We start from the raw sequence: 16,771 nt of genomic DNA, 5'->3' as shown, positions 1-16,771 counted from the left end.
CCTTCCATTTTCTACGATATGATTTATAATCAAACATCTGGGACCAATTAAGATTTTGGAAGTGCAGTGTTGAAATGAGCTAATTTTCCCAGGCTTCAAGTATAGGATTTCATTGTTTTTAAACAATGAACTTGATTAAGATTTGATTAGATGCTTTGTAGCACAGAATCTTAAAAAAACTAAAAAAGACAAGTTTGGTGTAAGTAGAAATAGAAGGAATCAGAAACCAGATGGCCAACATCATCTTTGAAATTTGCAACTGCAAGATCATCACTTGACTAATGTCTTTCCTCTCAAGATTATATATATAAAAAATGCCCCAAAAGCCAAAACACCACAAACTATATTATTCAACATCATAAAATATTTTACCTTCCTGTAAGGTATTCCAAGTTTCAGTAAGAAAAACTCAGTAACAAGCACTTTATTTTGCTTAAATTTTTAGAATAAACTGGAATTTCACAAAATGAGTCAATATATGCTTTCCTAGCTATCCTCCTTCCCACTCCAAAGATGAAAAGGACTGGAAGTAAATAAATATTCCATAAGTACTGGAAATCAACTTTTATTATTTACAAATGATTTTCTTTAGATTTGTTTTACTTTGTTAACAAAGCTATCTCATGGGCAGAAATCACCCTGAACTACCGAATTAGCTACTAGGATTATGTGTACTGGATAGTTAATATTGTTAAAGTAGATTTAGCCTTAATACCACAAATCCTTTAGTATCTATTAGCATCATACCCTTATGCATTCTCATTAGAGGCTGTCTATAAGCAATACATGGTAACTGAGATGTGCAACTGCTCTTTCGTATTTCCATTTATTTGCAAAATGTACAGTGATCTAAATAGGCAGCTTAATGCTCATAGCAGCCTTTAAATAACTGCAATTTTCCATCTCCTCAATGCTAACGATTTTTCCTACCCCAAATTCCAAGGTCAACACTATCAATATTTTGGGGACCACCTTTTCATACATTGTTCTATACACATATAACTTACTAAAAATGGGATCACATTCCTGTATCATTTATTATGGCCAAATTCAACAGCATCAAAAGCATTTCTAGGCACTTAATTCTGGTGGCTGTGAAATTAAAAAAAAATAATTTTTGTCTTTATACCCATATATTTCAATCTCTGGAATGTTCATTACACGTTTGTTTTTGTCCACACTGGCGAACCTTTGATGGATTCTGCTTTAAATAGTGGAATGCACATTCTGCCTTAATATTAATAATTATTAATGTATATCTCTTTAAAAATGTACATTTCACAGTACCAGGTGAGATGACATTACTCTAAAGGATTCTTGGAAGTCTGAGTCACAAGCCTAAGTGACAAGAGCTGCAGGGTTAGGTGGTGGTGGTTGTGGAAACTTCCTGGCTTAAACAGGAATTGGACAAAAAAGAAGTCTTAGGGCAGACAGCTTAGGACTTCTGTGGTTGCACAATGATGCTATAAAGGATCTAGCCTCTTTTAATTGTTCTGCTCTGCCATGCTGGGAATGCAGGCCTCTGTTCTGTTCATTGCTTCATGACTGAACTATGGCTGTTGCACCTCCGGCATTACATTCCTTAAGCAAGAAAAACAGGTGCAGAACAGGGTGAACTCTGGCCTGTAGAACATGCCCCTCTAAAAGTTTTCCTGAAAAGGCCAGTAGCAACTTCAGCTTTCATATATATATTTTTATGTTTATTTATTTTTGAGAGAGAGAGAGAGAGACAGAGCATGAGCAGGGGAGGGGCAGAGAGAAAGGGACACACAGAATCTGAAGCAGGCTCCAGGCCCTGAGCTGTCAGCACAGAACCAGACTTGGGGCTCGAACTCATGAACTGAGAGATCATGACCTGAGCTGAAGTCAGACTCTCAACAGACTGAGCCGCCTGGACGCCCCTCAGTTTTTGTCTTATTGACTACAACTGTGTCAAACAGCTGCCCCTAGATGTAAAGGGGTCTGAAAAAGTATTTTTAGCTAGAATTAAGTGAAGGTTCTATTAGCATGACTAGATACTAGATCGAAAAAGACCAGGGTCTGCTGCAGAAAAGCTGAGTTATAGCAAGCTGTCCTCAGCACATGACAAAAAATAAAGGGAACCTCACTCTTACTTCCAAAGAGCATCCAGAGGGCATGGCTAAGATATGGTCGATGTCCTACCACAAAGAAGGAGGTGAAAGAAGAGCGAGTATAAGGGATCCTGCTGCATTAGCTATAGAGGGGAAGAATTTCCCCATGGTCAATAACTCAACGGTAGTTAACCTTCACTAACCCTTCTGAAGCCGAGAGGAAAGAAGACTTGCTCTCTATATTATGTGTTTGCATTCTCATGTAAGTGGAAGCCCATGAAAATGCACATCTAACTAACTTGCTGTCCTGACTCCTAAACCCATGCAGAAAACGGAGAGGAAGTCAGCTTTGGGCAGTGGACGTAACCTTTGCGTTCCACGCCTAAACGGTAAAACACCCCCCCCCCCCCCACTGTACTAAACACACAGTAGGGGCTCCGTAAACACTTGCCAACTTCTGTTAAGACTAAGAGGAAAAAGATGGAAATTGAGATTTGAGAGACTGTCATATGCCTGAACAGTATTAGATGGTTTACATCATAGCTCATTTGCTCATCAACACGCAGTTAGATAGCTTTTACTATGTAGACAACTAAACCGAGGCTCAGAAAGGATAGCCAGGGTCACACGGAAAGTAGAGGTAGGCTTCAGGTTTAACTGAAAGCCCCTGCTCCTGATGCAGTGCTTCTAGTCAATGCTCCTAATGGTCTCTCCTCCGCCATAGCTCCTGGTACCCTGCTTTTCAGACAGGAGACACCAGAAAATTTGAGAAGTTTGATTCCACGTCTGGAAGGGCACTAAGTTTTGCAGACAACTCCTAGGATGGAAGAACGCTTCTCAAATCTTCAGGGTGTGGTCAAAACAGGATGTGCTAGCGCCAGCTCGGCTAGTGGCGAGGCGCGAGTGCGCTGCGGGACGGGACCCAGCGATTGGTCAGGCCAGGTGGACTCCAACAACTAGAGGCTTCGGGGCAACCCGGAACTCGGCCCGCGGTACCCGGGGCAGCGGGGGCGCGGCGGGCGGTGGCTGCTGGACAGAGAGGGCCGCCCGCCGGGGCGGGCCGCGCGTGACGCACTTCCGTCCTGCGTCTTCCGGCTTAAAGGGGAGCTAGACCTTCCTCATAACAACAACAAAACCAGCGCGCTCGCGCCGGGCGCCGCGGTTTCTAGTCCCCGCCCTCCCGCCACCTGCAGCTGCCTTGACCGCGCCCGGCCCTGCGCCGCCGCGCAGCTGTGTCCTGCCCGAGGGACCAGGCTGAGAGCGGGCCGCGCCCTTTGGCCAACTTCTCCAGCGGCCACCGCGCCACCTCGCGAGACCCTGGGCCGTGCCGTGGCCGCCGTCGAGCAGCAGGAAGGGAGCGGCCGCTGCGGAGGACGCCCGGCAGGACTGTGCTGCCGGCGGCCCTGCCCGGGCTCGAAGGGCGACGGTGGCGGGCCCCGCGGCCTTCTTTCAGGTACTCCTGCCCCGGCTGGTCGCACTGAGCGGCTCGGCCCCTTCTCCGGCCCGCGTGGCAGGGCCGTCGCTTAGGGGCCTTGTTGCGTTTCAGCTTGGGGGTCGCGGCGGGGGCGGGGCGGTGACTCTCTCCGTTATCATCAATTTTTCTCTCTTCCTCCCGGCCTCCCTTCGCAGTCCGGAGCCCGGCGGAGCCCGGACCTGGCGGGGAAAGCTGCACCCACGGCCGGGCCCCCCAGACCCCGCCGCCGCCACCGCCGCCACTGTCCATCATCCTTGGTACCGGCAATGGCCTTTGTATCACCCGATGCACTTGTGACTGACTTGGACACGGAATATTAAGAACCTACTTGCCGCGCTCCCCATACCAGTCGCGCCGGCAGTTACCACCTCGGCTCATTTGGGCTTAAGTACTGCTCCTCTTGACTCTGTTCAACTTTGGGGGCACCATGGACCAAAGTGGGATGGAGATTCCTGTGACCCTCATCATTAAAGCACCGAATCAGAAATACAGTGATCAGACTATTAGCTGCTTCTTGAACTGGACCGTGGGGAAACTAAAAACGCATCTGTCTAACGTGTACCCTAGCAAACCAGTAAGTGTCTAAAAGCTGGGCGCAGCTGCTCTGGCCAGCAACTTTTCGTGCCATGCACTCCCGGCTCTCTGTTCATTCCCTGCCCTCTTGAATCAAGTAGGTCTCTTGCTAGACTACGAAGTATTTTGAGTTCCGAAGTGTATGTGTGTCCCTTGAGTGTTTCCCAACCATCATTAATATCTTCCTCCTGAGGTTCAGTTAATTAGTGAGAGTACTGTGTACAAAAATATCAAAGGACATAAGAATTGACAGGCATAAAAAAGGACCATTTTCATTGGACATAAGTCATCGGCCTAGTATAGGAGTGACAGATGGACCCTAAAAAGAAAAGATAAACACTGCAACCCATATAAAAGCTTTTATTGCTTTCCTTAGCGTTTAGGCTTCTAGAAGTACAGAAATAGGGCAGTTACTGCAAAAACAGGAGGCTTAGAAAAACAACTCAGTTGGCGTTATCTATGTTTGTCAGTACTTTTTGATACAAATATTTTTAGTAGGGGAAATGAAAACCCTGAGGTATTTAAGTGCTTGGAACAAGCTAGTTGGAACTCTCATTTATTCAGATCTTTTGACAATTAAGATTTATATAGGGGGTGACAATTTGTTTAAAAATTTTCTGCATTACAGAACATTTCCTATTGCATATGATTCATTTTACACATTTTCAAAGTGGAAAATAGCTTTTCAGAATAGTCAGAATTGAAAGTCGTAGACTTCCATAGTGTTGTTCATAACATAGCATGAATACCATTCCTAAATATATATGCTGAAATTTGTGTTTGTGTGAGATCTTTATATTGTATGATTAAACCAAAAGGGGCCTGGTTTGCACGGTGATAGACCAAGAGGTATCACTTTTCAAAAGGTATCTAAGAGTGTGAAACCCATTTGCCTTACCTGCACACAGGAGAAGCCAGCTTTTGGCAGGAGTTCTGCCCTCCTAGTACTAATCTCCAGTGCCACATGGATCATTTGGCTGCTGGAGGACAGATCAGTTGCAAACTTTCCTACACCCCCCTGCCTCTAACCCACCTGCTTCTTGTGCACACACGTCCAGAGCCTGTACAAAATGACATGCAGTCAATTAATTACCTGTGGCAAACCTGACTTTTCTACTCTTCCAGAAAGTCATCTCTTAAGAGAACTGTAAAAACTGGAGTTTATTTCTATGTTAATGAGAGTGGGTGGAGCTGGGGGTGAGGACCATGTGTTTGTTGTCTTAGAATGTCACTGAAAACTTCCTGTGGTTATTAGATTTGACAGGCTTACATTCTAATTTATTGATCACATGAAGACTGATTTGAAGCATCTGTTTAATGACCAACTGTTTAATGATACCCCCTAGGTAGTCCTCAACATAGGATTGGGGACTAAAAGTTAACTTTGTAAGACGGTTACAAAGGACAGAGGACATTTTGTAATAGAGACAATATTATTATTAAAATATTATGGGGGAAGTTTGGGTTCTTATGACCACCCACAATGACTACTTAACACTGATTCTGTGTTTACCGAAACACAGAATCTCAAGCGCTATTTGGTGTTTAACAGAGATTATTTCTTATGCCTGATTTCTTTGTACATCTGATCTGCCTGGTGGTGGTGGGTGACTTGGAATCCAAGTAGGATTCCAGTGTCTTGTAGAAGCAGGTGTTCCCTGGTAAGAAGTAGAAAAGTTGATGGCTCTGATAGATCTGATGAGCCAAGGGTAGGTGGAGGGCCTTGGTCCCTGTGGGCACTGGCTTCTAGGAAAATAAATAGGAGCTACTAGAGTGAGAAGAACGGAGATTTGAATTTGTCCTTTTAGGATGTCTAAAAGGATAGGTCACATGTCTACTGCTGTTAATAGAATTCTAGCCAAACTGCAATAGTGTGTTAAGTCTTAAGATTCTAGCTTTATGGTCAGATATTGACTTGACTTAATCACAGATAATCTCCACCTGGATATTTTAATTCAATTCTCTGTTCTTCAGTAAGCTCAGAGCAAATATACTCCTTCCCACCAAAGCATACTTTCTTGGGCTTCATTTATTTATTTAATTAGGATTTTATTGGCCTGGCATTTGGATGTCTATATGCTAAGCATGAAGGTGGTGATGGTTCCTTTGCTGTTATGAAGCTCAAGTCTAGTGGGGTATACAGATATGTAAGTAAAAAACTGTAATATTATGTGACTAGTGTTACACAAGCGGGAGGTACTGAATGGTGTAGGAGCAGAGGGGAGGGAGTGGTCAACTCTGAAGTGTAGGTAAGGGAATGTGTAGCTTTTTAAGAAAAGGTTCACAGGGACATTTTGTGCAAAGAGTTGATAACAGTTTAAAACAGTTTTTTTTTTTTTTACCTTTTTACTCATTTTTGGAGGGACAGAGAGAGACAGTGCGAGTGAGGGAGGGGCAGAGGGAGACACAGAATGTGAAGCAGGCTCGAAGCTGTCAGCCCAGAGCCCAATGCAGGGCTCGAACCCACAAACCACGAGATCATGACCTGAGCAGAAGGCCGCTTAACTGACTGAGCCACCCACGCACCTCAAGAGTTGATAACAGTTTTAAGCAGACAAGATGATACCTGTTTTGTTTTTTTTTTTTAAACCCTGTTATTTCAGAGGTAACATTGCCCTGATGATTCTAAATGTAATATAGTACTATGTATGAAGATTACAGATTCATAATGGGCTAAAAAGGGGAAGGTGTTTTCCAGTTAGGAAGTAAGGCAGTTGCCATGTTTATGTACAACTTTACAGTGTCATCACTAAAAACCTCAAATGTGGAATTGAAGGCTTTTGGAGTTTTGTTTAACTTTGAATGGTATTGATAATTGGTTTAGGACCTGGTTTAGGAACTGGAAAATACCATCGGTTCACGCTGATAGTGTATATAGATAATTGTGAATCATGTTCTAATGTGACATTTCTCTTTATGACTTTAGATTATCAGATCCTGAAATTGGCCTGTAGTGTGAAATTATTCTGTAATTTAGGTAACTGCCATTGGGGTGTGAAGATGCCTGTCAAGAAGGCCAGTTTTACTTGAGTATTTTCAGACTTTGATCTAGTTTAGACTTATTTTCTAGAGATGTAAATATCAAAATGGTTGGACTTAATGTTATTCAGAGAATGGACTATCCTAGAGAAAACTTAAAAAGTAAGAATCTCTAAGTCTGATTAGGCAACCTTCTCATTATCTCTTTCTTTCTCTCCTCTCACATACAAACAATAACTAAGATGGACCTGATTCACCCTGAGTTCAGTTTTAAGGCAAACCTTTCTGGGACTTTCACGCCGTGGCTCTCCTTTTTTCAGTCTTGAGGGCAAATACCTGTTGAACGTGTAGATTTCCTTTATATTGGTGCTTTATACTGTTAAACTAAGGCAGTCAGTTTCGTTGCTTAGATCTTCTAGCTCTCCTGCTCAGCTGGGGAGGTTTGTTGTGCTTTTTTCAAACTGTTACTCTGCTCTGCGATTCTGTTGGAATTAAAGAAATAGGAACAGAACCAGTTGTATAAGTTCTGCTCTGAGAATATGACATTCTGTAACCAAACTGCCTATAGTTCAGATGGAAGTATTACTTTCATTAGCAGTGGAAATAGCTTATGTAATATAATTTGAGGTTTATATCTGTTTCAGTTTTGTGATTCTTTATTACCTTCCTCAGACAGGTCATTTTTAAAACTTACTCACTTAACCATCTCAGAACTGTTGACTTAAAGGAGCTTTAATCCGTATACATAAATAATTTTTGTTTTATAAGACTTGTCTTTAAAATCTTACTGCATGTGTTTAAGAGGGTTTCATGTCACCTAGCAATATAGTTCATATTTTTAAAACACTTCAAACAAAAGATAATAAATTGAATGTGAAGATTGATGAAAAGTTAAAAGTTTTGAATGAGTGCTAACTAATTTAACTCCTTTGTAGCCTTTTTCCTAATGTATTTTTGGGGAAATAACAGTATTGTGTTTTGTTTAGTCATGCATCAGTCTTTTGTTTTTAATAGTTTTTTAAAATTTATTTATTTTGAGATAGAGGGCATGAGCAGGGGAGGGGCAGAGAGAGAGGGAGAGAGTCCCATATCTTCCCTAAAATTTATCAAAAATCTGTGCTGTCAGTGCAGAGTCCGATGGGGAGCTCCATGTCATGAACCGTGAGATCATGACCTGAACTGAAACCAAGAGTCAGATGCTTAACCGACTGGGCCACCCAGATGCCCCTCATGCATAAGTCTTTTTAAAATAGAATTTTTCTAGAACTTTTAGTTTAAGTTTTTCTCCTTTATATAACAGATAGTGATTTGATGGTCTCAAATGCGTTTATTTAACCGTCATATTTGGTGCTGAAATTTTAAACTTCCATTTACTAAGTGGTTGCCATGTGTACTAGGCATTCTACTAGGCACTTTATATGTTTTATCACATTTATTCTTCATAGACACCTTATGAGATAAGTTTTATTATTAGCTCTATTTTATAGATAAGGAAACTGAGGCTTGGTGATTTTTTTCCCCAAGGTCATAGAATTCCTTAAGTGGTAGAACTGGAATTTGAACCCAGGTTGGTCTGACTTTCAAGCCTCAGCGCTTAACTATTATAATTTACATTGTTTATGATGGTTATGTGTAATAAGATGGAGAAAGGCTTTTAAGGATCTGGCCATCTTAGTTTTTATATACTTGCAAATTGAAAAGAAGTAAGTGAACTGTAAAAGGAGGCGTATGCGTTTAGATGGTGTGTCATTTAAAGGCTATAAATGAATGGATAATAACACAGCCTTAATTCTGTTCTGATGTATGTCATCTTAGTGTGTGATTCTCTGTTTATTTTGATACATTTTAGGGAAGATACGGGAACTTGGCATCTTAAAAGACTTCAAAGCACATTGTTTTGCTTTATCTTTTCACATTCTTGCTTGTCTGTTTGAACCATAGCAGTCAGATATTGTGGCATTCTGATTTGCAAGTGGCCTATAAGTGGAAACAGCTAAGCAGGGAATGTCCCTTTGGAGTTCCAGAGAAAATTACTTTTTAAGCTCCTGAATGCTGGTTTTGTATACTGTTGTTGCACAGAGATAAAGGGTGGAGGCAGTTTGGGTAAACCAAGCTTCCATTTTACAGTATTTCTGAATTCTCTGGAGCTATAAATTGGGTGAATTCAGTGGCAGTGGGAGGAAGATATGTCGCAGTACAAATTCAGAGAATTCATTTTCCACAAATGTGAAGGTCCCACCTCTGGGAACCACCTCTTTAAAGCTATTGGACACTTGTGACTGAACTATATTATATGTAAGTACTGAAATACTAATTATGACCACTTTCAAAGGACTTGGGTTATAGTTCTTTGCACTAACATGTAAGATGAAGATTTTTTACTAAGCTATTTGATTATGTTGATGTTAGATACACTAAACATGATTTTTTTTAAGCCATGCATATTGAGAGACCTATTTCTTCATGTAAAAAATTTAGTCTTTTGATACCAACTAGGTGATTTTCTAGAAATATGAAACTGTTGTTGGCCTTTTAGCTCATCTATCAGACTCTTGTGAATATTTTAGGGATTAGGGATACATAGAATTAAATTTTTTTAATGTTTATTTTTGAGAGAGAAAGAGAGACAGAGAGCATGAGTGGGGAAGGAGGAGAGAGAAAGGGGGACACAGAATCTGAAGCAGGCTCCAGGCTCTGAGCTGTCAGCACAGGAGCTGGATGTGGGGCTTGAACCCACATACCGCAAAATCACAACCTGAGCCAAAGGTGGACACTTAACTGACTGAGCCACCCAGTTGCCCCAGGGATACATAGAATTTTATCTCTTTCTGATATCTGATTGAACATTAAAAAGTCAGATACTTTAGATAGTATATGTAAGCCCTGTAGAAAACAAATATCCCCAGTTTATGATTTTTACATATTATACTAGTAGGTGAGCTTTCCTCACCATGTTTTTTAGTAATGTCTGTTAAGTGGATGGCAGAATTTTTTGGGCTAGCTAGTTAAGCAGGTATTTATTTGGCGTGGCATAGTTCTGCCTTTGGGCTCCTCAGAGTACCATCAGGATGTTTCCAACTTGGTAATTTAGCTGTTTCTGCTCTACCATATAACACCAGGTACCATACATATTTCCCTGGACTTCGTCTGCTATTGAACAGTGGAGGCAGTGAAAATAGCATATCTGATAGGGATTGCTGCCTATTATTGGATGTAGCATATGAGCAATGGGAAGAATGATGGTAGTGTTAACATAAATGGTCAAGTATATTTAGATGTATCTGTGTAGCCAGTATGTTAACAGTAGACTTTTAATTGACAATTTAATCAGTACTTTGTTTTAGATTTACCAATCTTGAGTCTTATGGATTTTTATATTGAAAGGGTACCATGTAATATTTTTTTTAATTGAGAGAAAAATGAACTTCTATTGTGTCAAGCTACTGAGTTTATGGGGTTTGTTATAGCAGCTAGCATTACTTACCTAAATAATACAGAAATGGATTTTTAATCAAGGTAAAAGGTACTGTTATTAGCAAGTCTGGAGAAAAAAAATTGTATCACTTTTATAAGTGAAATTGAATATGAATTGAGATCTCAAAATTTCTATTTTTCCTGATACTGTAGTCTGTAATCCAAAATGGCTAGTTGAAAGCTCAGTTGATTATTGGGTTGTTACTATGTCTAACCACTGGTTTTCCAGATATCTAAATTAATTCATTAATATTTAAAGTGAAGAGGCAATTTTTTTTAGTGACATAGAAAAAATTTTCAGATCATCTCACCTAAGTTAGGCACATGAAAATTCCTTTTTTCCTGTTTTCAATCCCAGTAAAATTAAAGAATTCCTTTCTCTTTTTAAAATTTCTGATTTTTTGAAGGCATTTGAATAATTTCAAGCAACAATTTTTTAATTGAGATATAATTCACATAGTATAAAAATTGCTCTGTAACATGTACAACTCAGTGATTTTTAGTAATTCACAAAGTTGTGCAGTTGTTACCACTATCTAATTCCAGAACATTTTCGTCCTCAAAAAAGGAAACTTACACCCCCTAGTAGCCACTCTCCGTTCTCTGTTCCCTCATTCCTTGTAACTACTGATCTACTTTCTGTCTCTGTAAGATTTGCCTATTCTGGATATTTCATATAAATGGAATCATAGTATATGTGGTCTTTTTTTGTCTGGCTCCTTTCACTTAGCCTAATGTTTACAAGGTTCACTCACAGTATATAGCATGTATCAATTCTTCATTACTTTTAGTGGCCAACTAATATTTATTATATGTATATTTCATGTTTTGTTTATTCATTTATCAATTGATGGGCATTTGAGTTGTTTCCAGTTTTTGGCTATTATGACTAATGCTGTTATGGATATTCTTAGGCATGTGGACATGGTTTCAGTTCTCTTTGGTATATACCTCGGAATGGAACAGGGTATATCCTGAATCATCAGGCAACTCTTTAACTCTGAGGAAGTGCCAAACTTTTTCACAGAGGCTGTTGCATTTTACATCAGCAGTGTGTGAGAGTTCTCCAAAGTTTCTCTACATCCTCATCCATGCTTGTTTTTGCCTCAGTGTACTTTATGGGAGGGTACTGTGTAATTTTGTTATTTTATGTATTCTGCCTTTTTGAAAATTGATATTCCCTTGCTGTGAAAAGATAAAAGTTTATTTGAAGTTGACCAAATTAATATTTATTTTGTTGATTGTGGTAACATTGTGGTTATTTGAAAAAAAAAAAACAAAAAACAAAAAACAAAAATCTGTTCCAGAAACATACTGTTCTTACGGGTGGAAAGAAATGATGTGTGATATTTGCTTTGAAACTCTTTTCCCTCAAAAAGGCAGCGGGGGATAGATGAAACAAGAATAGCAAAGTATTGATAATTATCGGAGTTGAATATTTGGGAAGTTTTGATGATGATAACTGGGAGTTCATTTTGTTCTCTCTACCTTATGTGTGTTTGAGAATTTTCATAGTGAAGTAAAACATTCATAAGACTGATGTCCTTTGTGCAGAATGATGATATGACATAGAAGTATCTATTAAATGTTTGGACTGGTGGAAAAATGATAGCTTATGATGGCTGTAGTCTTTGTCAAAGAAACTTTAGCTTCCAGCTGAATTAATAAATGCATTATGGAAACTTGTATTATAGAATTCATTTAGTTCAAGGGTTAAGTCAATTATTATCTACTTAGCTTTTAACTTATGTTATTTATATAATTTACTATTTATTCCTCACTCAGTATTTAAATGTATTGATTGAAGTTTCAAGATTTGTGATATGTATTTTTTTTTTTTTTTAACCTTCTGTATTCTGTTTGGTTGTTGATATACAGGAATTTGAACTTGTGCCTTTTAGGAATGGCACACTCAAAAATACAGGAGAAGCTAGATTATGTCTAACAGCTAAATATCTTGGAAAGACAGTTATACCTTTCCCTTCATCTTTGGTACCTAAGAACCCCTGAACCACAGTTCTTACTTATTCAGTATGACAGGTTCTATTATGGTTATTTTTATTATAATATATATGGTATATATATGGTTATTTATAATAAAATATATATATTTTATTATAATATATATGGTTATTTATTATTATATTTTTTTAGTAGCCATGTTGAATACATATGTTTTGTTTGAAAATTGTTATAGTTGTTTGGATTCGGCATATTTACCAATTGTTGATATGGCTAATATTTAATTGTTTTAATAGAATTCATGGAACCTTTGCCTGTTTTCTGGGGAGTTCTTATGGGGACTGTACATAAATGCTTTGATTTTAAATACTTTAATGCTAGCATTGCGAGCACTTAGCAGATTTATCATATGTACAAAATAAGGCAGAGACACCCAGAACTTATTTCCTATTCTTGGTTGCATATGGAGATGGCAGCTGAATCTCCATGCACTTGAGTTAGTTTTTCTTTAGTCTTGTGTTTTTGAAAAATATATAGAGGTATTTGTGAGAGTGGCAGGAATAATAAAAACTAGAATAGTTATCATGTAAAACTGTAAATCCAAATGGCTCTTGAATTAAAACCAATAAATTGTTCTGTATGATGTTAGTAAATAAGAAAATAAATCTTATGTATCCTTTTAGATTAAAAATACTGACAAAACAATACAGACTAATTGTGGTGACCTTGAAGGTATATCCCATTGTTAGCTATTACTGCTAGAAGGCCAACCACCTTCTTATTTAAAGTCTTGAAGGCCTTTAATGATAGTCACACATGCATTACATTATGGCTGAAAGGCAAGCTTCCAATTTACCTTTTTTTCCTTATCTTTTAAAACATTGTTAATTACCTGTATTTTATTGTACCTACAATAGGTAGACTACCATTTGCTGAGCTCTTAATGTCTTATGTCGAATTTGGAAAAAATAATTTTAAGTTATGTCAGTTTTCTGCTTATCTGTGCCTAAAGGGAGTTTTACTTTACTCATATTTAGGCATGTTATTCCCAATTTCCAATTTGTATAATTAGAAAAAGTTGAAATCTTTTCTTTGTCCCATTTCTTAGTTGACGAAGGATCAAAGATTGGTGTATTCTGGCAGACTGCTTCCCGATCATCTGCAGCTGAAAGACATTCTCAGAAAAGTAAGCTTTTCTACTACTATTTGATACCAGATACATTCAGAGTGAGAGGAGATATGTTCTGAAGCTTTACTGATATTTAGCTGGTTCAGTTTTTAGATACTTAAAATCAACCCTTTTGGGGAGCATAACAGGTAAACTTGAACTAGAAAGTAAAGAACATAATGATAGATTCTAATTAGTTTAGGTAAACAGTTTTGTATATCCATCTGATGGCTAAATCTAAAATAGGATTATATGTTTGTGTTCAGGTATTTGTCATATTAGAAAGCAGTATTGACTTATCAGTAGTGCGGGAGTAGTGTTCAAGTAGTGGTGAAGGATTTTCATTGATAATCTCTTCTTTCTTAAATCCCCTTTTGACCAAACTGCATGATATTTTAATACAAGTTGCTTGAGGTAGGAATTTAATTTCAGGACAGGAGATGAAAGGAAGTACAATTGGCCCATCGATTAGCAAACTTTGAATGCTAGTGCTCAGAGCTAAAATATATTTCAAAGTAATTTTTTGACAATCAGCTTAAATGCTAGTAATTTTTTAACTTTATTATTATTATTTTATTTTTTGAGAGAGCACAAGCAGGGCAGGGGCAGAGAGAGAGGGAGACAAAGAATCCAAAGCAGGCTCCAGGCTCTGAGCTGTCAGCGCAGAGCCCAATGGGGGGCTCGAACCCATGAACACGAGATCATGACCTGAGCTGAAGTCAGATACTCAACCTACTAAGCCACTCAGGCACCCCTGATGCTAGTAATTTTAATGGCAGCTCGTCTTAGCTCATGTTCATTTGTGGAATTTATACTTTCATAACTTTTCTGCATTTGAGATGCTGCTTTTTGTTTGTGATTTGAGCAGAATCAGATACATAGCTTTTGTGTTTCACAAACTTAACTTTTTGACTTAACTCTTAATGTTCTTTTGGATAACCCTAATCTGATTTAGAAGGTCTATGTCCTCTCCTGTATGTTTATGATCATCTGTGGGAAACTTTAAAAAATCTTATACTGGTATGTTCCTTTTGTTTAGATAGTTGAAATTTTAGCTTTGCCAGTGTGACTTCTTGCTGTAATTTTCATTTTAATCATGTAGTTTCAGGTTGGCAAAGTGGTTTAATAACCTCTCCTCCTTGGCCCCCCTCAAAAATAGTGGAATTTGTGGCAGATTTTTTGCCTCTCTCGCTGATAGATTTTGTTTTTTTTTTTTTTTTGTTTTTTTTTTTTTAATGTTAAGCTCTATGCCCCAATCTGGGGCTTGCATTCATCATTCTGAGATCAAGAGTCACATGCTCTACCTACTGAGCCAGCCAGGTGCCCTAGACTTGAATTTTTGGAGCAGTTTTAGGTTCACAGCACAGTTGAGCAGAAGGCATAGAGACTTCCCATATGCCTCCTGTCTTTCCACATGCAGAGGCTACCCCACTAACAAAATTCTGCATCAGAGTGGTATATTTGTTACAATTGACATTGTGCACGGTATCTGACACTGATGAAGCATTATCATCAAAAGTCCATAGTTTACATTAGGGTTCACTCTTGGTGGTGTGCATACAATCTGTGGGTTTTTACAAATGTGTAGTGACATGTATCCATCATTATAGTATCCTAAAGAATAGTTTCACTACCCTGGAAATCCTCTGTGCTCCACCTGTTCATTTTCCCTCTTGTGTTTATGCTTAAAAACGTTTCTGCCATATGCTCTTTGAAATACACATTTTTGGGGTACCTGGGTAGCTCAGTTGGTTAAGTGTCCGACTCTTGATTTTGGCTCAGGTCTTGATCTCATGGTTTGTGAGATTGAACCCCACGTTGGGTTCTGCGCTGGTGGAATGGAGCCTGCTTGGGATTCTCTCTCTTCCTCTTTTTCTGCTCCTCCCCTGTTAGTGTGCCCATCCATGTGCGTGCACACCCTCTCTTCTCAAAATAAATAAACTAAAAAAAATACAAATTTATTTATGATTTTTAAACCAAGTATGGCTAGACTTGGCATGTGAATACCTTTTAGAAGGTTTTTGCTTCCAGAAATGATTTCTGACCAGAAGAGTTCAAATAAAAACGCTTCAGTTCAAGGACTGTTGTACCCCCATAGAAAATGTTTTGAACAGTATGTTTATATTTTGAATAGATCTTTAAAGCATTTTTGTTAAAGTCAGTGTATTTGCTTTTATTCAGATAGGTCCTGCCATTAGTTTTACTTGTTTAGTTATAAAATGTTTTGCAGAAATATTTCTCCCAAAGGTGAATGAAAATTGTTACTTGTGACTTATATGACCTTTGAAACTAGGTTTCTAAGGATAAACATCTTTTTTTTTTTTTTTTTTAAGGATAAACATCTTATACTTGGATACCTTTTAGTATTCTGCATTCCAAAGCTAAGAAGACATTGTAAATCAGGCGTGCTTTCTACCTACTTTGCTAGGCACATCTCATGTCATGCTGTCTCTGGGGATGCCTTTTCCCTAGCATTCCAATCCCGTTAACTCCTTTCTCTAAACTCCTCAAGCAATTGCAATTCGTGCTTCTCAGTTTTGTGCCAAAGACTGTTTTATATATTCCCTAATTGTGCTCTGATATGCTAGTCTGATCTCTTAACAGTTTGTGAGCCTCTTTAGGGGAGGGGCTGACTCTTACCCTTTTTTGGATTCACCTCAGAATTAAGCCCAATTCTGGGTTTATGTGAGATAGTTGATAAATTTTTAGTTTCTGGTAGCTTTGTTTCTCTTTCTCACAACTGGGCATCTTTTTTTTCTTCCTGACCCCTTTTCTTTATTTATCATTCTCTGGTTTTCTTTTCTGTCTTTAAATTGCTGAGCCATCCTTTGCTCTGCCCTCCTTTATTTTCTTTCCTTTATCTTCTATCCTAGCTTTATGTCTGACTATAAATATACTCATGAAATCACTAAGCTTAAATGCCAATCCTAATCAATATTAGAATATTTTCCTTTAGTCATAGTTGTAGGTTTATGGAAACACATGGAATATGTAAGGAATATAGTTCAAATATACCCTTTCAATCTGTGTATAATTGTTATAGGTAAAACTAGTTTTTGAATTAAAAAA

The 16,771-nt window shown here is 38.5% G+C and overlaps 1 protein-coding gene across 3 annotated transcripts in view; it reads left to right on the top strand.

Moving 5' to 3' along the window:
- Positions 1 to 1,697: 1,697 nt before the first annotated feature.
- Positions 1,698 to 16,771, top strand: part of HERPUD2 (HERPUD family member 2) — a 36,576-nt gene continuing 21,502 nt past the window's right edge. Inside the window, exons 1-3 of one of the 3 annotated variants that reach the window (XM_045495293.1) lie at positions 1,698 to 3,525; positions 3,702 to 4,120; positions 13,643 to 13,720. In XM_045495293.1, the coding sequence (XP_045351249.1) occupies positions 3,974 to 4,120; positions 13,643 to 13,720 (225 nt within the window). In that variant the 5' untranslated portion in view covers positions 1,698 to 3,525; positions 3,702 to 3,973. The remainder of the gene's footprint in view (positions 3,526 to 3,701; positions 4,121 to 13,642; positions 13,721 to 16,771) is intronic. The other 2 variants (XM_045495294.1, XM_045495295.1) reach the window with 2 other exon arrangements.

This window comes from Leopardus geoffroyi, chromosome A2 (genome assembly GCF_018350155.1).
Source record: "Leopardus geoffroyi isolate Oge1 chromosome A2, O.geoffroyi_Oge1_pat1.0, whole genome shotgun sequence".
Lineage (NCBI taxonomy): Eukaryota > Metazoa > Chordata > Mammalia > Carnivora > Felidae > Leopardus > Leopardus geoffroyi.
This window is presented reverse-complemented; position numbering and strand designations above follow the sequence as displayed.